The sequence below is a fragment of the Ascaphus truei genome, chromosome 9, assembly GCF_040206685.1.
Source record: "Ascaphus truei isolate aAscTru1 chromosome 9, aAscTru1.hap1, whole genome shotgun sequence".
Classification (NCBI taxonomy): domain Eukaryota; kingdom Metazoa; phylum Chordata; class Amphibia; order Anura; family Ascaphidae; genus Ascaphus; species Ascaphus truei.
In genome coordinates, this window is record NC_134491.1 from 30590300 (window position 1) to 30614438 (window position 24139).

The 24139-nt window shown below is 42.4% G+C and overlaps 1 protein-coding gene across 3 annotated transcripts in view; it reads left to right on the plus strand.

The window, feature by feature from the left end:
* Positions 1–23407, plus strand: part of RGS6 (regulator of G protein signaling 6) — a 277140-nt gene extending 253733 nt beyond the window's left edge. For 2 of the 3 annotated variants that reach the window (XM_075614222.1, XM_075614224.1), the window contains 2 exons: positions 7829–7882; positions 19859–23407. In XM_075614222.1, the coding sequence (XP_075470337.1) occupies positions 7829–7882; positions 19859–19909 (105 nt within the window). In that variant the 3' untranslated portion in view covers positions 19910–23407. The remainder of the gene's footprint in view (positions 1–7828; positions 7883–19858) is intronic. The other variant, XM_075614223.1, reaches the window with a different exon arrangement.
* Positions 23408–24139: the final 732 nt, after the last annotated feature.

A 24139-nucleotide genomic window follows, 5' to 3' on the forward strand; every position in this document is an offset into this window, starting at 1 on the left:
GTCTTCCTATTGGCCTAGGGGACCTGCAACCTTTGGCAGCCATTCCCCTGGAGGAAGCTTTAAAACCGGTGAGTATCTCGTGAACCAGGGAGTCCCCGGAGATTAAAATAGTGCTGTTCAGCTCTGTTGGACTCCCTGGTTCTCATGCTGGGATTACTGCTTTAATATATCTTGCTTGTATTATTGTGGATTACTCCTAAAGGATCTAAAGCTGTGTTAACAGAGTAATTAAACTAATTAGTATTGCACCAGTTACTGTTACTGTATAACCACGGGCAAATCTGCCATTTTTTACATATGTTTCTTAGGTACAGCACAGAGCTGCCATTTTGTGTTGTGTAAAAAAGGATGGCAAGACATTATAAAATGTACACATCTATTTTGTGTGACAAATAACTCCTTCCATAATTGCACACAGCCATTCGCTATATATACTTTCTTACACTTGTGAGACAACATGGACTCATTGGAATAGAGTTAAAATCTCCCCAAACAAGTGGAGCAAAGCTTCACAGCCAAAGCACCTTGATACAATGATACAGAAGATTTTCTTGTATCCGAGACTTGTCTAAGTTTACTCCACCATGTAAGTTAATGCCTCAATCACACGTCAGCTGCTTCTACAAGCGCTGTGTACATTAATGGCGCTATACAAATAAAGACATATAAAGTACAACTCCTGTAGCTGAGATGCAGTATCTTTGTGTGCCATAAAAGCAGAAATAATACCTTCCTTTTCTACTGGGATATTGACGTAGACCCTCATCACAGATGAGATATAATTATTCAGAATTGCAAAACCAAGATTTATTCAAAACTATTTATTTGGAAGTGTTTTAAAATACTAAGTATTCCTATTTTTTTGGTAGTATAAATAAAACACGAATACTGTATTAATATGCGTCTATCAAGTAATTTCTTGATTCTTGGCTCAGCACACATTATTTTCTAGATATTTTAAGCAATTTCCGCTTGCCCACCTTTAGCATACTGAGAAATATATGCACCCAGAGACAGGGCATTCTTACATTAAACATTCTATATGGCATTGTAATTGGTGCTATAAATTAAATAAATAAAGCACTGTCATCAGATTATGAAATGGAGCATATACCCGTGAATTTTATTTTTATTGTATTTGTTTCCAGACTAAAAGGGTCCTATTCTTAGAAGGGACCTGAGTTAGGGCTTGCCATAAATCTGTAGATTAAAAAAATAAACAAGATCTCACCTGGTTGTCTTCTCCAACTTGTGTTGGTCTGATTCCCAGCGTCTGCCTATATTTGTTAAGTGAACCGGCCAAAAGGTGTTTCATGGAATAGCCTGTTTGGTAATTATACGGCCCTATATTCATTATGGTCAGGACCAGTATGGACAATAAGCTTAGATACAACAGCCTATCTTGTACAAACCCTCCAGTCCGACACACAACCCATGAACACACAGTAAGCTTTTTTGGTCTTATTCTTAGTAGATATCATCGACAAGCCTCCAGCTCCCAGGGTACCCACTGGCTAACTCTCCCTGTTAACCCTTTGAGTGCCTCGAGATGCAGCTACATCATGGGATCGGGCACTTCAGGGGCCCCGTGACGTAGTAATAGGACCTACGTTTAAAAAAAGAAACCAATGCCTGTTTTGCTAAATACTACAAGTATCAGAGGGTAATAGTCTTCCATCGCTTCGCACAAAGCAGTTTGACTGGTGCTTAGTCAAAGACCAGTTGTTAGAAACCTCTCCTACAATATAATAATAATAATCATAATAATAACAATAATAATACTATACCTTAGAATTTGTTGGAGATTTACTCTAAATAATTGTGTTTAGTTATGTTGAAAATGACCTGTCCATTGCTAAATGTAATGGCATAGAAACAAAATCTATTTTAAGAAATGACAGCCAAGCGTTTCACTTGAGCCAAGTACAATATAAGACAATGTACAGAATAGCTTCTCCTATTTTTGAGGGAATGTCACCGGAGCCCATGTATTTTATTACCTTATTTACACACTGGAAGTGCTGCTGTTCACATTTCTAGCCACCGTATTGATCCCTGAGAAGTGTAGCTGTGTGCAGGATACAGCGACACCTTTAGTAGAGAATCCTTCACCAACATGAGAATCCTTTATAGATGAAATGATTGCACCGTTCTCTGCTGCAAGTTTACTGTGGCAGGAACGTAAGAAGGAAGAGTAACGTGCGAGGGGATTATTTACCGCTGTTGAGCTCAGCGCCTTCCAGCTGCACAAGGCGTACGACTACTGTGACTAAATAACACATATAGATGATAAGTGTCACGGTAACAAGCACTGATTGCGTTTAGTTGGAACTGCAGCAATGAGAGCCTGGAATGACATACAGGGGATTTTAGGAACATTCGTTATTTTTAACTATCTTTCAAGCATCTCGGGAATTACTGGGAATTACTGGGGTCCATTAAAGTGTCAAAGTTTTCATTATCAATAGCAATACGGGTCTAGGACATTTGGTTTTAGCCATTTTTCCGTAACGAAATCTCCGCCGGCGTTTAGCTCCCACTCACGAAATCTCCGCCGGCGTTTAGCTCCCACTCACCAAATCTCTGCCGGCGTTTAGCTCCCACACCCCAAATCTCCGCCGGCGTTTAGCTCCCACTCACCAAATCTCTGCCGGCGTTTAGCTCCCACTCACCAAATCTCCGCCGGCGTTTAGCTCCCACTCACCAAATCTCCGCCGGCGTTTAGCTCCCACTCACCAAATCTCCGCCGGCGCTTAGCTCCCACTCCCCAAATCTCCGCCGGCGTTTAGCTCCCACTCACCAAATCTCTGCCGGCGTTTAGCTCCCACTCACCAAATCTCTGCCGGCGTTTAGCTCCCACTCACCAAATCTCTGCCGGCGTTTAGCTCCCACTCACTACTGGGACATCTCTCTGCCGCCTGCTTCACCAGCAAGGCAAGCCCCTAACCGTTACCATAAAAACCTCAAATCTTAACACTATCCTAAAAATCTTAACCCCTTACCCCAACCCCCCTTACCCTAATCCACTACCCTAAAAACCTAACCCGTTACCCTAAAAGCCCTATCCATAACCCCCACTCTGACCGCTAAAACCCCATCAATTAGCTTACCCTATTAGCGAAATAACGGGGGGGGGGCGAGTGTCCGTGGGGGAGCAACAGCAGTGTACGGTCCCTCGGCGGCCACACGCTGGCGGAGACTAGGTTGCGGCGAATTGGCCGCTACAAAATACCGATTCTGTAGCAATACTACTTACTCTGCCACTTATTTTACATGTGGCTGAATACGTGGTTCCTTTGTGCAGCTTTTAGGCGCTCTGGCCCAATATCCTTTGTGCTGCTTGAATGACATCACAAATCCAAAAAAGGTTATTACTGTCCACTAACGAGGAAGATACGTCAATTATATTGTTATATTTCACATTGTAATAATATTACACATACATTATTTAACTCATTGTGCTTTATTTACCAAAGTCTCCTAGCTACAAACCCAGGGCACAATGTAAATAACTGCCCGAGATTTAGCAGTGAATGAATCCTCTTGAAAGCAACAGATTTACTTTTGATAAATCTGATGGTGGTTTTGTGCCACTTTTGCCCCAGTTTTGCTACAGGGAGAATTTGATCAATAAATCTCTTTAAATCTATAAGTAAGCGTTGGTGACACTGCCCGCAGTGCGCTCTGACAAATACATCCACACAATGAGAGGTTTAACCATACCACCAATATTCCTTGTAGGTTCAACTAACTTTTGTAAGTCTCTACTAACTACTAATTCATAGTCATGTCATCCTTCCCAAGCATTACTGTACTAATTTGATCTGCTTCCGGCAATATAGATATAAAGTACATTCTGCTGATCTGTTTGCATGTTTTGTTAGTTGCTTGGATGTTATTAATTGTTTTTATTTATATTGGCTTCCATCCATAGTGTTTGGTGAAACTGTGGCTGCATTGTAGTCCTTTTGACTCATACATGGTGATAGCGTGCACAACTGGTTCCTACTAATCTATATGTTCCAACATGCTTCAAAACAAGACCGCGTCACACCTGCAATAAGTGGTGCGATTGAGAGACAAGTGTAACAATGTAATCCGCCGGTGACATATTTACATGGAAGGGTTAAAACAACAGTTGCCCTGACCCACATATATAAAGGGTACATATATACCGAAGTTTAATTCAGTTATAGACAGTCATGTCTTTTCTTTTTCTAAACAAATGTATTTAACATCTTTAGTAACAAATTGCAGAACCCTGGGGTCGGGCCACGGTGAGCCAGGCAGGCTCAGCACATCTCAGAGCCCACGTATTCAATGTACTGTAGGAAGTCATTAGGCCGCTTTTCACTGTATTGAATAGCAGCCAACCTGTGACAAAGGCCTCTGCTTTTAGCCCATGTACTGCCAGAGGAATCTGCAACCCATTCACGGCTCATTTTCTAAACTATAGAATTATTTGCATTCTGTTTCCCATCTTAAAATAAGTGTGCATATATATATATATACAGTGGTGTGAAAAAGAAAGTACACCCTCTTGGAATTCTATGGTTTTACATAGGACATAATAACAATCATCTGTTCCTTAGCAGGTCTAAAAATTAGGTAAATACAACTTCAGATGAACAACAACACATGACATATTACACCGTGTCATGATTTATTTAACAAAAATAAAGCCAAAATGGAGAGGCCATGTGGGAAAAACTAAGTATACCTTATGATTCAATAGCTTGTAGAACCACCTTTAGCAGCAATAGCTTGAAGTAATCATTTTCTGTATGACTTTATCAGTCTCACATCGTTGTGGAGGAATTTTGGCCCACTCTTCTTTAGAACGTTGCTTCAGTTCATTGAGGTTTGTGGGCATTTGTTTATACACAGCTCTCTTAAGGTCCAGCCACAGCATTTCAATTGGGTTGAGGTCTGGACTTTGACTGGGCCATTGCAACACCTTCATTCTTTTTCTTTTTCAGCAATTCTTTTGTAGATTTGCTGGAGTGCTTGGGATCATTGTCCTGTTGCATGACCCAATTTCGGCTAAGCTTTAGCTGTCGGACAGATAGCCTCACATTTGACTCTAGAATACTTTGGTATACAGAGGAGTTCATGATCGACTCAATGATTGCAAGGTTCCCAGGTCCTGTGGCTGCAAAACAAGCCCAAATAATCACCCCTCCACCACCGTGCTTGACAGTTGGTATGGGGTGTTTGTGCTGATATGCTGTGTTTGGTTTTCGCCAAACGTGGCGCTGTGCATTATGGCCAAACATCTCCACTTTTGTCTCGTCTGTCCAAAGGACATTGTTCCAGAAGTCTTGTGGTTTGTTCAGATGCAACTTTGCAAACCTAAGCCGTGCTGCCATGTTCTTTTTAGAGAGATGGGGCTTTCTCCTGGCAACCCTTCCAAACAAACCATACTTGTTCAGTCTTTTTCTAATAGTACTGTCATGAACTTTAACATTTAACATGCTAACTAAGGCCTGTAGAGTTTGAGATGTAACTCTTGGTTTTTTTGCAATTTCTCTGAGCATTGCACGGTCTGACCTTGGGGTGAATTTGCTGGGACGTCCACTCCTGGGAAGATTGGCAACTGTCTTGAATTTTTTCCACTTTTAAATAATCTTTCTCACTGTAGAATGATGGACTTTAAATTGTTTGGAAATTGCCTTATAACCTTTTCCAGATTGATGGGCAGCAACAATTGCTTCTCTAAGATCATTGCTGATGTCTTTCCTCCTTGGCATTGTGTTAACACACACTTGAATGCTCCACACCTGCAAACTGTTCAAACTTAGGCTTTTATAGATGTGGTCACACTTGCTGATGATCAATTAATCAGGGGCATTTTATTAGCATCACCTGTCTGCTACTTAGCATCTTAATTCCTATGGAAGCAGTAAGGGGGTACTTAGTTGTTCACACATTGCTTCTCCATTTTAGCTTTATTTTTGTTAAATAAATCATGACACGGTGTAATATGTCATGTGTTGTTGTTCATCTAAGGTTGTTTTTACCTAATTTTAAGACCTGCTAAGGAACAGATGATTGTTATTATGTCCTGATATGTAAAACCATAGAATTCAAAGAGGGTGTACTTTCTTTTTCACACAACTGTGTGTGTATATATACATATTGCACCAACAATGTATGTAGCGCTTTGCAAAATAAATACTTAGAATATAGGGAATTAGGTGTGTGATCTTGCTCAAATTTGCTTTGCCTAAGGTTCGCTCAAACATTTGAAAAAGTTCAATACAACTTTGGAACCTTAAAAATTCTGCCAAAATGGACTAACCCAAAGCAAGATTCGACCTCTTCAATCAAACCTTAGTTTCAGTCATACTTTGCATTTCGCCAGGCAAGAACCTACCTGTCTCTCCCGCTCCTCTCCCGCTCCTCTGCCGACCCCTCTCCCGCTCCTCTCCCTCTCCTCTCCCCTCCCACTCCAACTTCTATATTTCAGGACGGGAAACTTTTACTTGGCGAACTGTTCGCAAAATTGTAAAAAGTTTTGATTTTCAGCGAATCTGAAACTTTGACAAATTTCACAAGGTTTGAAAGTGTGCGCGAAACATTTGAACATCTTTACAACAAATGCAACATAAAAGCCCGTGATAGGAAGCTTAAATCTAATTATGAATATATATTCCTAAAGGGCCAGCCCCGCTCAGTAAGCTATATTGGAGCTGCAATAAAATGAAATCACAGAACCACGGAAAAGGATCTCAACCATTTCTAACATTTGTATGTCGCTGTGAATTTCGAGAACGCAGAGAGGGATACAGGCACACGGTACTGACAAAGACTGCTTACGCGGCCGTAACGTTGGAACTGCTAATAAATCATCCTTTCGCAAGACCGTGTGCCTGGTCGCTTACCTTCTGTGCTGTGAATTTAGACCCACAGTATAACTGCAAAAAGCGCAAATAAAAAATATCCAATCCATACTGCTTTTATTAGGACATGGACCAACGGAATTCTGCACCAATCTCGGCGTTGCCGTTATCAGGCCAAACATCACTTTATATCAAATGTAAATGAGTCATTTTAAAAAGTGGATACTGTCGATATTCGTTTCCATCAACATTTCTACATAATATAAAGATCATTATTGATTTTATAGAAAAGTAAATGATTAGTATAACAGAGGGGGAGAAAGCTAATTTGCACAAATTTACACTAAAGGACCATGAGGAAATATAAAGACATTTTGGGGGAGGCTGTGTATCAAGGCAAAAGCAGCGCAATTCTTGGGCAAAACAAACTGCACCAGATGTATCAACAAAACAATCCTACTACTTTCAATGGGATTTTTGTCTTTGATACATACACATGTTGCAGATAACATTTTACCCATAATCCCGCAGTAACGAACTTTATCCAAATCGCTGCTCCAATTGTGAGAATAAAGCCAATCGCAAAATAAAACTCACCGCCGGGGTAATGCGTTATTGTCAGATAAAGGGTGCAATAGCGTCTTCTAAATCTGTGTCGTACAGGTAACTGCCCCCCAAATCTGCACCACGTTTGCATTGATACTTATAACCCTAAGTGCTGAATACACAAAGACGCAAAAGGCAAAGTGAGTGATTGTAGGACTCAGACACAGAAAATACGACATCGATTGTCTACAGTTACATATTCCCCCGTTCCCCCCACATGTGTTTTCATTGCTTTGGCAAACACACTGACCGCTGTTTTCTTTGTGCTGTTTTTTGCTTCTCTAACGTTTGCTAGTATTCCAAACGCTCAAACTGATGAAAGCTGAAGCATTTGTTCCCTGTATTCTTCCTCCCCAACCCCCCTTTTTGTTTTTTTTAAGACTGAGAATGAGCAAGGCCGTAGAACCTCCTTAGAAAAGTTCACTCGCAGCGTGGTAAGTTCCGGTGCAGCGGCCCTCTCATCTCTTCACACCTAAGCTATCAGTTTACGGCCAAATAAAATACCGGGGTTTGCTTAATGTTGCCGCTTGGGGTTCAGTGATTTTATGTGAGTTCATATTTATGTTCATTTATATTGCTTTTTAAACGATGTGTTGTCCTATGCCTGTGCTTATATAAAGAGGTGCTTATATACAGAGGTGCTTATATGAAGAGGTCGCAGATGTTATTGCTGCTGTTAATGTGACGCATTGCGTCTAAAAACGAGGAGCGCCATTACATTGGGCATGAAATATCACACCCGCATTGGCTCAAGGCGTCGTGTTAATGTCTGCAATCGCATCTGCTACATCTGTGTGTCTGCTCCCCTGTTCACTTAATGACTGACCCTATATTCACTACGCAGGAACGGAACCGCCTCTCTGATCTGACGCTTTAAATCATTCTATTCCCCGTCTTCCCCGCTGTCGGACGGGTACACGCTCAATGCCGTGCGCGCGGCCCTTGTATAGAAGGGCTGACTAACCTCAGCCAATTATAAGTGCCGCGCATGGCGTAGCGCACGCGGACACTATATAACAGCCCTACGGCTCCGAGTACGCTGCACAGCTATACAGGTTGTACTCACAGGCTCCCAGCAGCAGGGTGCAATGGGCAGTGTAATTGGGACAACGAGCCCTTATTTGCTGGCAGATAGTAGGAATAAATATACATTTTCAGTTAAGTATCAGGGATTTCCCCTTCTTCATAGGTTTTCTGGTATACTCACATTTTGCAAACATTGTTGAGGTACAGTATCACTAGATTGTATTTAATATTCACACCAATAACTGCATTATTTGCCCCAAATATCTCAATAGTATAAAATCACACATCAGTTGACCGAAAATTGCCGCGGTGATAATCTTCTAAATGTTAAAATGTGACTCATTAGTGAACAACGGTCCGAATAATTGTGCGTGTAAGTGTGTCTTGAATTTGTCAAGCCAGGAATGTTTTGTTTACAGTTTCACCCATTCAAACGTCTTTTCCGGATCCGCAGATTTAATATGCTTACTGTATTAAAGGCGAAACTTTATTCTCTAAGTTAAGCAGAAATAGCTGTGATCGTCCGTTTGCGATATTGCAATGACTACTACTGCTGACCTGACGGAGAGAGAGAACTCTAGAAAGATTGTCTTAGAATATCAATTGTTAGTCCGAATAAGAAAGCTATCCCCTAATACTGAAGTACTCATTTACTCTGTTATAAGTGATACTTATATATAGTGATAAGCGATACAGTTAGATAAATATGGTATCACTGTAAAAAACACAAAAAGAGGGACATTTCTGGTCTTACAACAATATTGCAATTTTAATGAAAAGAAATTGTGGCAAATTAGTGCACAATGGATTTTGTTTTTTCAATATAAATAATACTGATGTTTTAATACATTTAATGTTCATTTTTTTTATCAGATTAGCATATTTTCAGATTTATGCTGACTCAGACGTTGATGTTACATGAAGCACTGTATACCATACTTGGTTTAGGGGTGGCTCTCTAATCAAAATATTGCCCTAATAATCTTTTCCCCAACTCCTCCTATCCCCACTCCCCAAGAACGCGCCATGGCACAAGTGGAATAAAATTTGGGCAAAGCACCTTGACACACTGATGCAAAGTGACAGATTAAGACTGGCATAATTTGTGACACTTGATACATACCCCTCTCAATTCCTGTAAGGGATGGCCCCAGCTTTACTGAGGGATCTTTTTAGTCAAATGGACAGGCTGGTAGACCATGTTCAACGAGTCATTTATTTTCAGTTTGCTGCACTGATTATGAGCTCATAGAGAGGGGTTATGAAAACCTGGCGTCCAAAATAGGGCAACTAATCAAGTTGAAAAATGTATAGTTTTTTTCTTTGACAAATCTGTGGATTTTATAGATTTCAGTTATACATCATCCCCCTTTTTTTTTTTTTTTTTTTTTTTTTTTTTACTAACAATGGATATTTTAAGCAAACGTGTTTCAGAGTTCTACTGTCTTCTTCAGGTCAGCAATACTGATATAAAAAAAAGTTTATCTGAGTTTAACAAAGATGTAAAATCCAAAAGACAGAATCGGGATGAATGGCAGAAGGGCAATGGAGCAGTAAACAAACAGACAGGGCAACAGACAAATATATTGCCCAAAAGTAATGAAGTACTCCTAAATCTGGGCCATTTTTGCCCCACTTTTGCAGATGAGACTTTGATCAATAGTCTTCATAAACGTAATTAAAGTATCCTTCGTTAAAGTTTCCCATGAAAAAAGGAGATTTAGAAATTGACAGACAGATTTGGGTCTTTAGAAGGTGACATATCTGCAATGTCATACAATGTAAACTGGGGCCAGACCAAGGCTGATTCCCTCATCTAGTGAGCCAGGTTTCCTATGTATTTAGGATGACCACCACCTCCGTTGGGGGGCACTTTCATTTGTCCACTTCCCTTCTTATCATAGAAAACACGACCTCCCTCTACTGTGTCCCTTTTGCTGCTAGAAGATCCTCCAGACTGCTATGAACGTAACCGCACATCTCCAGGCTGACCGCTCTCCCAGGGCCCAAGACCGAATGTTGACCTGGGCCCATGTTATTGAGCGGGGTGGGAGGAGTGGGGTAAAACAGTTGCTGAGCTTGAGGGCGGGGGGGGCAGATAAGCGGGCCCTCTGTACCCGAGAGCACGGCCTGGTGGTGGAGGGTGACCGTTCAAGGACGTTGGTACCGGAGCCGCTGGGCTCAGAGCAGGTGTACTGAACCCCCCGCCTGTCGGCCTCCCTGGGCATCCCAACAGCCGCCCCCCTCTACTGTACGCACACTCAACAAAACATGCACTCGCCCCCACCCAACTCTTAACAAAACCTGCAAGTCCTTGCAAAACACACTGTTTATCGGCTTGGGATTTGGTTTGTGGTGTAAAGAGTTAGGGCGATGTGGTATAATGCACATTTTGTAATGGGATGTATCATATTGTGAAGTGTACCTGACACAATGCGTTACTCAAAATGGCGTTGGATAGCGAAACGTTGTAAAGCAAAACACGTTATCCCATAGGAACACTGATTAAATGAAAGGTTCCGTTCCTGAAGGCATTTTTAACACTAAAATACACCAAATATTTTACGCAGACAATAAGATATGCAGCACACACATAAATTATATAGTGTACTGTATATACTGTATTATATATATATATATATATATATATAATATAACATAATATATTATATAATAATATATAGTATTATATATATATATATATTATACACAAAACAACGTTGCAAAGCATCGTAAGAGCTTTGGATAAGGCGTTTTGGCGTTGTAACAATGAACATAGGTATGCATTGCATAGCGTTGGATAAGCCATTCGTTGTAAAACGAAGCGTTGTAAAACAACGACTGCCCGTAGTCTATATTTCCTACTTTTTACAATTACACTGCAAGATCTGGGCTGGAACAGACTCCTCTGAGTAACAATCCCAATTAAATATAAGACATTGTATTAACAAGCTTCTTACATTTGATACAACCATACCAAAGACAATGTTGCATTACAGTAACCTGCACCCTGTAATTAGTTTTGATCTGTAATTTCAACACATAAGATATGTACTAATCTTGTATGTTTATTATGGAAATCCAGGTTTAATGTTCAGTGGTTTTTTCTTTGCTCAAAAACCTCTTAGGCTTGGATCAGGCTGCGTCCGGCGGCGCGTGCGGCCGCGTGCGTGTTCCCCACCATCACATGCTATTCTCCCGAGGCGGTCCCAGTCCCTCCTAACTGCACAGCTGACTACGTGCTGTGACGCGTCAGCCTGCTGGAGCTACCAGGGTTGTAGAGGGAAAAGAATGGTCACTACGTCCTGAAGCACCGATCACAAGCGTGGTGAATTAAAAGTTCTTTATTGCAAAAAGCTGGACATCAAGACACAAGCTCTGACGCGTTTCATCCCGTGCAAGGGACTTTATCAAAGATCTTTGATAAAGTCCCTTGCACGGGATGAAACGCGTCAGAGCTTGTGTCTTGATGTCCAGCTTTTTGCAATAAAGAACTTTTAATTCACCACGCTTGTGATCGGTGCTTCAGGACGTAGTGACCATTCTTTTCCCTCTACAACCTTGCTACTGCCTTTTCGAATGGAGCACACAGGCATCTCCAAACATAGCAGGTGATATCTATCCACGGAAGGCGCTATCCAGCTGACAGACGCCGGAGGATACCACACACCGATCCCCGGTCTCAGCGCCGCGGTTGGTTCTTACGCACAGCCCCAGGAAGATCAGTGCACGCGCACGCATCATCACGTGGGCTCCCAGACCAGCGCAGCCGGTTGCAGAGGCACAGCTCCCATACAGCTTCCACACACATCGGTGAGGTGAGGGGCAGGCTCGCAAGCCTACAGCGGAGTGGCGGATTCCACGGCCGGCGTCTCTCCCAGGAACGCCATACACACGTGTATTTCCCAGCCACGGCATACCCGTTAGCTGTTTATGGCTTATCACGGGGCACGTCATCAAGCTTTCACATGGCTGAAAAGGGTGGTATGTGAGACCAGTCGGTAAGGTTAGCATTATTGGGACTTTTATGGGTCACAGTTAGGCTGACGGTGGTCATTTTTTTCTGTGCCCCTTGTCCACATTTGCTCATTAACCTCCAACTGATTCCTTCATAAAATCATACACCACCCCATGTTTATAGTACATGCACTTTATAATTTATACCTGCTTGGAGATTCCAATCCTTGGCTCTACCTGGACAGTGATTGCATACTTCTACATATGATTGTTTAGCATATGGGACATTGGAGTTCACTCTCCCTTTTTTTCTGCTGGAGCTACCAGCTCCTTGTATTTTGCAGTGCTGACGCATCACGTGGTGCACGCATCAGCCAATGAGGAGGGGAGGAGGGTTGTGGAAAAGCTCAGAGGCAATTATCTCCGGGAATGAAGCAGCCTGTGCTTGGTAGCAGAGCCCTGCTGCAGGCTCACAGGGGACACACATGTATTTACTGCCTGTCCTCACACTCATTTACATGCAGGGCCTGGGGGACGGGGCCCGGCTTCAGGGCAAACTAGGAGGGGGGTGGGGGGGCGGCGTACGGGACTTTACAGCGCTCGATCAATCTGACATATCTCCACAATGTTTTATATATTCCACTCCAGCACATGGACACACAAGTCATGGCCGCGCCCCCCTCCCCTTCCTTCCCTCTCTCCCCTTCCCTCCCTCTTTCCTTACTGTGGCGTTGTCATCAGACAGTGTTATATTTTCTGGGTTGCCAATGTTAGAGTAGAAGAAAGAGGAAAACTGGCGCACAATCCAAAAAAGTGGGTCCCAGGAGAAACAAAATAGATTATTTATTAATATATAAACATCCAACAAACGGAGGAGAGCAACCTCCTACGCGTTTCGAACAGTAGTTCTTTGTCAAGGAGTAGAGGGCCAATGTTAGAGGGCGCAAGTGCGAATCATGAAGATAAAGAAGCAGCTTATATTGTGAAGAAAATGTAGGGGCTATCCTACATAGTTTTTCTTGTTCTTGTTCATTTAAGTGTCATTGGATTCCCAAATACAGTATGAGCTGCTGCTTTCAATGTGCATTTCTCATTTCAGGTTGGGGCTGGGAAACTTCCTACCTTTGTACACTGTGTAAGCATAATGAGCAGCACCATACATTGTTACTTTATATAGTGGTACTGGCTATTGCCATATAATTTAGTCCTTATTTATAAATGCATTCCTTATTATTCTAATCATTCTTTATTGTTGAAGAGCCACAGTAGTTTGTCAAATATAAGAAGCTGTAGTTGATTTTATATATGAGCCGGCATTGAGACCACCCAGGGTCAGATTCTGGAAAGGATACAGCACTCCTCCCACCGGTGTCCCAACTGCGACGGCCGTCCACCGTTAATGTTGGTGATGACCAGGGACAGAGGGACCAAATCTTGGCTAGAAAAACTTCCAGATAATCCACCAGCCACTGGGTAGTCTTCAGAACGTCTGCTCCAGCTAAGCAGAGCTGTATCCTTTCCAGAATCTGACCCTGGATGGTCTCAACGCCTGCGCATGCAGTGTAATACTGTACTTCTTACTGTTTTTATTTATAAAGCAATCTGCACTATTTGTGCCGTATTACACAGCTTCTCAGCACAGCCTGGGCTAATATGTATAGCCAGTAACCCTACTGAGAGACAGCAGTTTCAAAGTGAAGAAAAAACTTTGAAATAAAAATAAATAGGGAGCAAATTAAAACTTAAAGGATTAATAGGTAACAATCTACAAGCAACCTCAATACCAGCTTTCGCTAATGAGCACCATTACCTGGTTCTCTAAGTAAGCAATGGGTATAGAAAAACGGTGCACTCACGTGACTCCTTGTTTGGAACGGCCTCGGGTGCTCGCCATGCGCCATACGACGCAATCCATAAAAGCAATGTATTCTCCTTCCAAGCAGGAAAAAAGGCAGCACTCCAGGACTAATATTGGATTTCTTAAAGTGAAATCAGATGGTTGACATCTTGACAAAGGTCCATGATTAGGACCGAAAACATCGATATGATGTCACTTTAATCAATCCAATATTAATCCACTGGAGTGCTGCCTCTAATTAAGCAAACGGTCTTCTCAAATGTTGCATATGACACATGACAAATATCTTTATGAATACCATCATTAACTGACAAGCCACTCGGGTAAGACAAATTGTGAATTAAACGAAATGTACCAGGTTCCTTTTTAGGAGCCACAGCTAACAGGGACAGTCTAAAAAAAAAATCTAATGTTTTTCCACAAAGGGGCCTGCAATTCTTCCCAATAGTAACTCTTTTTTTAAACTTATTAATTACAAAATTCTGAGCATGAAAAAACGATTATAAATTATCCGTTTCCTCAAATGAAGCAATATTTACTGATGGAATCCAGAAACCATTACTAAAAACCATCATTCATAACACCCATTCTTTTCTTTGGATATACATCTAGTCAATACTACATCTCTTTTTTTTTCACTGGTCTCGTCGCTTTTAAATCCTGGACACGCCTGTCTGAGCGATTAACTCCACACGATGACCATTCATGCCTATACAGCTAAACCCCGTTATAACGCGATCCGTTACGCCGCAAATCCACTTATAACGCGATGCACGTGTGGCTACCAATATTCATAAATACGAATACTTTACAACATGATTATCGGTATCTTAAATACTTTATTGTACAATTCATACAATTGTACATTATTTCTAACGCGATCCGCTTATAACGCGATATGATTCTTTGGACCCCGAGCACAGCGTTATAAGGGGGATGAGCTGTATTTGCAGGCTGATTGCTCTCTACAATTAGACTCATTGAAGACCTTGCATATCCCTTTAACTCCCGCGGACCAAATTGAATTCTTTTGCTGGCCAGTTGCCGATGGAAAGGGCACAGAATTACAAAACGACAAAAAGGATGACCACAAATCTATGTCCTTGATGCCCCAAATAATCCTAGGATGAACAGACCATTTTTGTCAGAATTGTTCATCATAAAAAAAAACAACCTATACCAACAAAAAGCTTATAAGCTTCTAAAATAATGCTGATATGTTTAAATAAAGAACTAACAGCTGAAGTGTCTTTTTCTATTAAAACATTAGCATAAATACAAAAGGCTTGTTACAGTTTTAAAAGATTTAGGAATATATTTTCTTCTCTCCTCATCAACGTTATCACATTTAAAATCTCCTTCATACCTGGTAATAAAGAGAATCACTGATATAATGTAAATGATAAAAGGTAAGTGCATACCTAAGGAGTTGTTTCACATCCCATAACATCCTTATAACACCAATCTTCAACCTCAGCATTATTACATCTCTTCTCATTAAACACACAACACCTGCAAGCTCTAACCCAGAACCCACCGCATCAAAGCATTCGTAATATTCTGTAACAATACAGCATTAGAAACCTTATCAACAAGCAAGCAAAGGTTAGCCACTGTTTTCTCTACATTGTTTAACTTTTTCAACACCCAATTTTTTTAAAGATCCTTAAAATTAATAAATGATGCGTTTTCACACCCAGAAGATCCTTCACCAGCACCTGTCAAACCAGATGCCCCTGGTAAATTCTACCTGCCTTGTTGCTGAGATGTTAATCCGATGTAAGTCAACTTTAAATAATAATACCCCGCTGCTAAAACTCCCTTTATGTAGCTAACCCAACTGCTATTCACATGAGGCTACACCATGCACCCACAATTGCCCCAAATTACTGCCGATCGCGCGCCTCCTACCTAAGCACCGACCAATTTTTAAAATAAGGTGCCTTTAAATTAATAGCAGCGCACGACCAGCAAGGTTAACCCTTGCATGAACACGGGGCAGTTTCCGTGCGGGCAAGCTGTCCCCTGGCCAAAGACCAGGGTCCAGCACATTCTAGTGGATATGGGAATCCAGTGTAGAGATTTTCATAGTGGCGAGGCAGAAGTGAAGCGGCGAGCTAGATGAGTGTGGCAGCAGCATTTTGGGTGGGTTGGAGTTGGGACAGGCAGACAAAGGGAATGCCAGCTACAAGGTTGCAATAGTCAAGGCGGGACAGGATGAGGGAATTAGGATTTTAGTAGTGTCATGAATGAGAAAAGGGCGTATCCTAGCGATATTACGGAGGCGGAGATGGCAGGACATAGTGATGAAGTGAATATGAGGAATGAAGGGCAGAGTCAAAGATGACCCCTAGGCAGCGGGTTTGGGGTGCTGATGAGATTGCGGTATTGACAGTGAGGGAGAGTTTGGGTGTAGAGGTGACAGATGAAAGGGGAAAAGGTATTAGTTATGTTTTGGATATGTTACATTTGAAGTAATGGTGGGACATCCTATAGGAGATTGTGGAGAGACAGTTGGTGACATGGGACAAGAGAGAGGGGAAGAGGTCAGTTGGCAAGGGAAAGGGCAGTGTTGTATAAGGAGCTAGTTAGGACCTGCATACTGGTAATGCCATGAAGTGGCTACAGGCTTACAATGCTTTGGCCAAAGGGTTAAACTAAACGACCCTTACTCATGAGAATATTAACATTGAAGTATTTAAATACTGTATGCATTGTCACATTGGATGTAGCATTGGGCATTTTTGTATTTTGCTATAGAAGGAGAGTATGAATTTTTAGTGGAAGAAATCGACTTTAGAGCACGATTTCATCTAGAAAAGTTAAGTGGTGCACGAGCACTTTTCAAGGTAGTGGGTAAAGTTTGTGTGCCATGGTTGTAGCTTAAATTGTCAGGGCGATGTGTGGTGGCAGGAGCCGTCCTGTCTAGGGCTGATAAAAGTGTACTGTTGTTTTTTTAAGGATGGAGATGTGAGGTGAGAAAGAGATGTGATGTATGTGTGAGGTATGTATGTGTGTCTTTATTTTTATATATATATAGCGCCATTAATGTACATTGTGCTTCACAGTAGTAATAAATGTGACAATCATATAAATAACAAATAATATAAATAACAGATCATGGGAATAAGTGCTTAACACATTAAACTAACATTTCGAAAGAGGAGTCCCTGCTCCAAAGAGCTTACAAGGTGAGAAGGAGATGGGAGGCGAGAAGGAGATGGGAGGCGAGAAGGAGATGGGAGGCGAGGAGGAGATGGGAGGCGAGGAGGAGATGGGAGGCGAGGAGGAGATGGGAGGCGAGGAGGAGATGGGAGGCGAGGAGGAGATGGGAGGCGAGGAGGAGATGGGAGGCGAGGAGGAGATGGGAGGCGAGGAGGAGATGGGAGGCGAGGAGGAGATGGGAGGCGAGGGCTGCAAAATGAGGGCAATGACCATAAACAATGAGAATTAAAGAAGGAGGGTTTAGAGGAGAAAGGGCTAAGGGTAGAGGTAAAAGTGCAAGTGAGAGAGCGGAGGTAAATAATGGAGAGAAAGGTAACAGTACTCCGAAACTGAGATGAGACTGATGTCATTGTTTAACATGAAGCTGCAGTGTTTCCAGTTCGGGGTGTTGGGAGATGCAGCGAGCGGAATGCACCCTTCTCCAGCATAGGGGACAAACCCTGGAAAAAGGTATTAATTAGTACAACAGCGCTTCACCAAATCACCCCTCTCAGTGTTAGAGCCCCCATCAGAGGATAATTAACTACCCTGGGCAGGGCCGCCAACAGAAATCATGGGGCCCAGGACAAATGAAAGGAGCAGGCCCCACCCCCCCAACCCATAGCGCACCTACCACCGTAAACATTTTTTAGCGCGCAACTTTTACCTCCCAATACATATAAAAATGTACCCCAAACCCCACCAAATACATATAAAAAATACCCCCACGTCCTCCCAAAACATATAAAAATACCCCCCAATACATATAAAAATACCCCCCAATACATATAAAAATGTACCCCAAACCCCACCAAATACATGTAAAAAATACACCCCCCCCCCAATACATATAAAAAAATACCCCCACGTCCTCCCAAAACATATAAAAATACCCCCAATACATATAAAAATACCCCCCAATACATATATAAAAGTACACGACCCCCAAGAAATATTAAAAAAAATATACCCCAACCCACCAATACATATAAAAATATACCCCAAACTCCACCAAATACCCCCACCACCCAATACATATAAAAGTATACCCCAACCCCCCCCAATACACATTAAATATACCCCCCCCCCCCCCCCAATACATATAAAAAATACACCCCCAATACAAATAAAAATCGTGGAGGGGGGAGGTGGTGGCTGCGGGATGGCCGGTGGCTTAAGGTGGGCTGGTGGCTGCTACAGGGTGGGGCTCGTGGCTGCTACTGGGGGGGCGTTGGTGCGGGAGGGCCGGTGGCTGCAAAGGGAGTGCCGTTGCTATGAGGAGGGGGGGGGCATTAGGCCAATTGCTGGTGGGGACGGGGCGGGGCGGCTACAGTTGCCAGGTGGCGTGTCCAAAAATACTGGACACAATGCTAAAATATGCGAGACCCTCCCAATACATATACAAAATACCCCCACATCCTCCCAATACATATAAAAATACCCCCCAATATATATATATATATATATATAAATACCCCCACCTCCCCAATACATATAAAAAGTACACGACCCCCCAATACATATTAAAAGAAATATACCCCAACCCACCAATACATATAAAAATCAGACTTACCTTGGGGATGGTCTCAGGTCAGGCCCGGTGGCTGTGGTGGGCCTGACGGCAGGTCAGAGCAGTTGCCGCTGGCCCCGCCGCTCTGCAGACAACTGTCTGGCTGTCCCACACTGTGGCTGCTAACGCGCGCGCTGGGCCTCACGCCGGAAGCTTAGCCCAGCAGACTTCCGGCGCTGCCATCAGAGAGACCTACCACTGCCCCACAGCCATACTGCGGGTTTTATTTATTTTTTAACGGGCACGGCCAAGACGGCCGGGCCCCCTAACTCACGGGGCCTGTGACGCTAACCCCGGCAGACCCCCCCCCCCTGTTGGCGGCCCTGACCCTGGGTAGATATTCTTAGCTTTTTCCGGAGCCCAAACATTTCTGTTTATTGCCATCCCCTGCCTACTGTACCTGATGAAAGGCTCATGAGGTCCTGAAAGGTTGTAGCTAGGTGGTTCGCTCCCCTAAATAAATGTACCTGGTACGCAGTGATGATCTATTTCTGGTAAGGAGAAATGTTACCTTTCCAGTGCTGCTTTCTCCATTTGTTGTACTTTTTATGCATTTCCGTTTGCTGCCCTGATGAAACCTAACGCAAGGTCTGTGGAATAAAACAATGTGCATGAGTTAATTGCATCAAATGTTTGACAGTAAAGAAACAAGTTTAGCTCAGTTGATGTGAAGACTATCAAACAGAATAGTGAACTGATACCCTGAGGAACTCATTTACATCGGTATCATGTCCATGCGGCCATGCTGATTGTGGCTGTGGCCCTAAGTCTTCCTTTGTTTGTTCTGTTTCACAGGGTAAGTCTTTGACATCCAAGCGCCTCACGGGCCTTATGCAGTCCTCCTGACAACCTGGGACAGAGGAGCATTCACTGGGCACCTAACACCCTCCAGAGGAAGATCAGCATATGGGTCACTGTGAAAGCAAAAATAACAAAAGGAAGATGGGGTTTGTCCAACCCCCAGCCGATATTTTTTTTGTCCCTTGTTTACATCAACAGTTTCTGCTTGAGCAGCTTAGCAATGACCCTAAGTTGCCAGGTACCTTTGTTGTGTTTTTAGTTTGATTTTTGGAAGCACATACTGCGGTAACCGGAGGGTCATCACTGGAGGATGCTTCTAAATCAGCAATAACGGGGGAGACGAGACCAAGATCGAAATGAAACAGTCATCTCCAATCTCTTTGGCATCCAGCTGCAATTGATATTTCCACCACCGAGAGAACCAACTTTGTGTCATTTCAAGTTCAAAAGATTAACCACCTGAAACGCTGCTCCTTAAAACATTAATGAGCCCGTTTCTCCCGCAACCTCTGCTGCAGGCGTCTAACTTTGTGTGTGTGTCCCTGTCTAAGAGACAGTTGAAAACATTTTCTCTGCATAGTGTATCCTTCCAAGCGCATGATGCTGCTCCAAAGATAGCATTACCAGTCAAGGTTAAACACAAGGTCGTTGGAAAAACTTATATAGCAACTCATGTTTATTTCCTTTTTTTTAATCTTTTTTTGCCACTGCATGCATTTAATGTAAAATCTGCACAGTCGTCCACACAGTAAACTTCACTTTCTCTTCCAGTGTAGCTCATCGGCAGTGAACACCCAAGCCAGACACGCTGGTAACATTTTGCCGATATCAGACTTTCAGATAAACCATGCAGACTTATATCTCACGATACAGCAAATAATCAGCTGAGGTATATTCATTAGAAAAAAAGGTTTAGATATATTCTAGTAGGGGTGAAAGTCATTCCCCCAAAGTAGCTGGATATAACAAAATATGCATAGTATAATCTTAGGAAATGACTCCATATGGAGATTTTCAACATGTCACTAGTAGGAAGAAAATGTCATGAGTCTAACTGGGCACAATCGCATTGTCATTATTAAATGCTGTTGGCTTTGTGGGTTTCTGTCGCATTTGGGGGTTTCCTTCAAAACATAAATTAACTTATAGTAGTAAAAAAAAGATTGAAACCAAACAAACTGGGATTTCATGTACAATTATTTTTATTTTGCTTTGTTTAAAAAATGGAATATTCCTCTGTTCACTTTATGCAGAAAACACGGAAGAAAGTGCTTGCAGTCCATCACATGCCTTCCAAATGCGGCTTTAATGGTGTCTTTTACATGAGTATGTTATGTGATATCTGTGGCATGCTGGAAATAAGGCTTCAGCTCATTTGCTCATAGAGGCATAAACCCCATTTAACTGCATTAACACAGATAAATAATCCTTATAATATAGAGGCATATTGCTGTGTGTATAATACAGATATACATTGATATCCATAAAGGAAATGTATATTGCCCTGCGTTTACTACAAATGTACTTAATTATGTGTTAAATGGTTAGGGCTGATTCTAAGTGAAGACACAGGGGATAATTGTGGATTCAACAACCAATCATTTATTTTCAATTTGAATTGAATCACTTAAGTGCAGAAATGCAATTAAAATGCAATGTGTTGCCACCCCTCCCATATTGAAGGTGTACATGTATGTGCACATGGCATTGTGTATAATATACATATGCATTGCATGTAATGGATTTGTGTTGTTCTGTGTATAAACAGCATACATTGCTCTTCAATGCATTGCTGGCCCTACTGATAGTAAAGTGGTAACATTCCGTTGTCATAACTTGGTATAGAAAATGTATTAGGCTTGCAGGTCTTTAATGATCTGCAAACACTCTTCTAAACTCTCTGCGGCTCTGTATTGTGTGATGCATTGCATGCCCTTCCAACATGAAAAGGTTACATGAAGGATGGTTTTCCCGTCAGAAAGGAATCTTTCCCATATGTCTTGGGTTGTTCAGGTACCTCTGCAGTATTTACACTCAGCAGAATTTACATTTATACACAAACTGCACACTTTTTTTTTAATGTACCATTAAAGTGCTAATATATATATATATAAACTCACTATAGAAATATGATGATTGAATGACATTATTTAAGATATTGTTGCTTTTTGGACATCTGGCGGGGTGCTATTTTGTGCCAGTGATGTTATTTCAGACATTAGAAGGCTCAGAGAGACTGCCATCAATGGAGATGTGTTGTCGATCCCTCTAGGCTCTTCTGGAACGCTATGAAACTATATTTTTCAGCATTGGAGTTGTGTTGAACACTATTGTCCTTATTCTATATTATCCAAAGTTGCCATTGTGAGCTGTTTTCGCCCCGGACAGCGTCTCCGGATAATATAAAATAAAGCCTATGAGAAGAAGTGGAATAATGACGGGGTTGTGCTGTTCCGAAAGAATCAGGACACAGAAATTGTAATGAGTATATCCTATCACCTGAGAAGATGATATCTCTGCAAAGTCCTATTATAATTTGCTTTGTAAAAATGTATCTAATGACCTGTTAATGTCTTGGAGGTTATTTACTAATGTTTCCCGAAGGCAAAGCTGCTGCAGAAATCATTGTGTGTGTTTTATATTACCGGCACAGCACTAAGTAAAGGCAACAATTTTGTAGGGGAAAAAACAAATCCCCTACATTTTAACAAAGGTGTTTCCCAACATGAGACGATCCTTTCCTTCCCTCAGAAGCTTACAATGTTACCTGAGGCTTTCAGACGGGATCTGTCACAAGATCACACAACCTAAACAGATCTAATAATTCAGTGGTCTAGGACATTTGGTTATCGCCTAATCTCTGCCGCCGTTTTGCCGCAAGTGACCTCGCTGCAGGGACACTCAGACACTGACCGTCTTGCCGCCAAGGTAAATCCCTAAAACCCGCTAATCTTAACCCCAGATACTAACGCTACGCCCTACCCTGGAAATCTTAACCCCTTAAATTAACCCTTAACCGCTACAACCCCTTAAATTAACCCCCTACTCTAACCACTAAAACCTCAAGTTAACCCTAAAACTTACCTTCTCGTACAAATGGCCATTGGCGAAGCGGCTGCCGGGGACGGTCACTCTGCAGCTAAACCCAGACAGCGATTTGGTCACGGCGAGACGGCAGTGACCAAATGTCCCATTGCACAGTTGAGGCTAGGATAAAATCCATAACCTTGTGCATTAATAATAAGAGATGTACGAATGTGTCTGGATCCTGCTTACAGCTGTACTGTCTGTAGCAGGGTTTCGCTGCAAAAGCAGGCTGGATTATTTCATATACTAAAAACGATAGGGTTTTGTGTTGTTGTTTGTCTCATTGAGATGCATTAGAATAATCACTGAAAAACATTGCAGTGGTGACCCAGGAAATGAGACTCGTGTTAGGTGTGCGAGTATCTGCGGTTCTCCTTGTGCTGAAGCTGGAACAACATCCGTTGCCTTGAAGGATTGACGAATAAAGATATTTTGAAAACTCGATCATTGTCATTGCCAGAAATGCAGATGAAAGATTTAAGAAGACTTGGATACCAATAGTTCCTGTATTTTATATTTATATTCAGCATCTGGACGGAATATCTCGGCAGAGAGTTAGGCTGAGCTCAGACAGGGCGCGTTGCGCGCACACGTCCGTCGCAAATTTGGGTTGTGCGGTTGGAGTTTTCAAACTGAAAACTCCACCGGCGGCAAAGCACAGCGTTTTCGCTGCGACATTTTGCCGGCACAACCCAAATTGAAATTTGGGGCTACAGTCGCGTGACGCGAGCTGGTTCAGCCAATAAAGGCGAACCAGCTCCGTGACGCGTTCGTTACACGCCCCCAAACGCCACGATCTGGCCCCTGTCTGAGCGAGCCCTTTGTCTGTACTTATAGTGACAGCGACACAATGTTGCGCCAAAACAAATGCATTGTCGCTGGCGCTTATAGTGGACGCGATGAAGCAACAGCGCTACCAAAATTCTGAATTTGATTTTTGGAGAAACGGTCTCCACATGTGACTGGCTACAAGCCAATCAAGGAGCTTCTCCGCAGGTCTGCCTTCCCCCTTACTGACGTCACTGCCCTTGCAGCCAGCGACGTCTCCAGAATCTGAAATACAACTTTCGCAATGGCGACTGGGTGACATCATCGGTCGCGTCACCGTCTGTATAAGCGCAGCCTAACTCTTTCTAATTTTGCTACTTGTAAGTCAGTTTCTGTTGAAACACGCAATGTGGTGTTAAA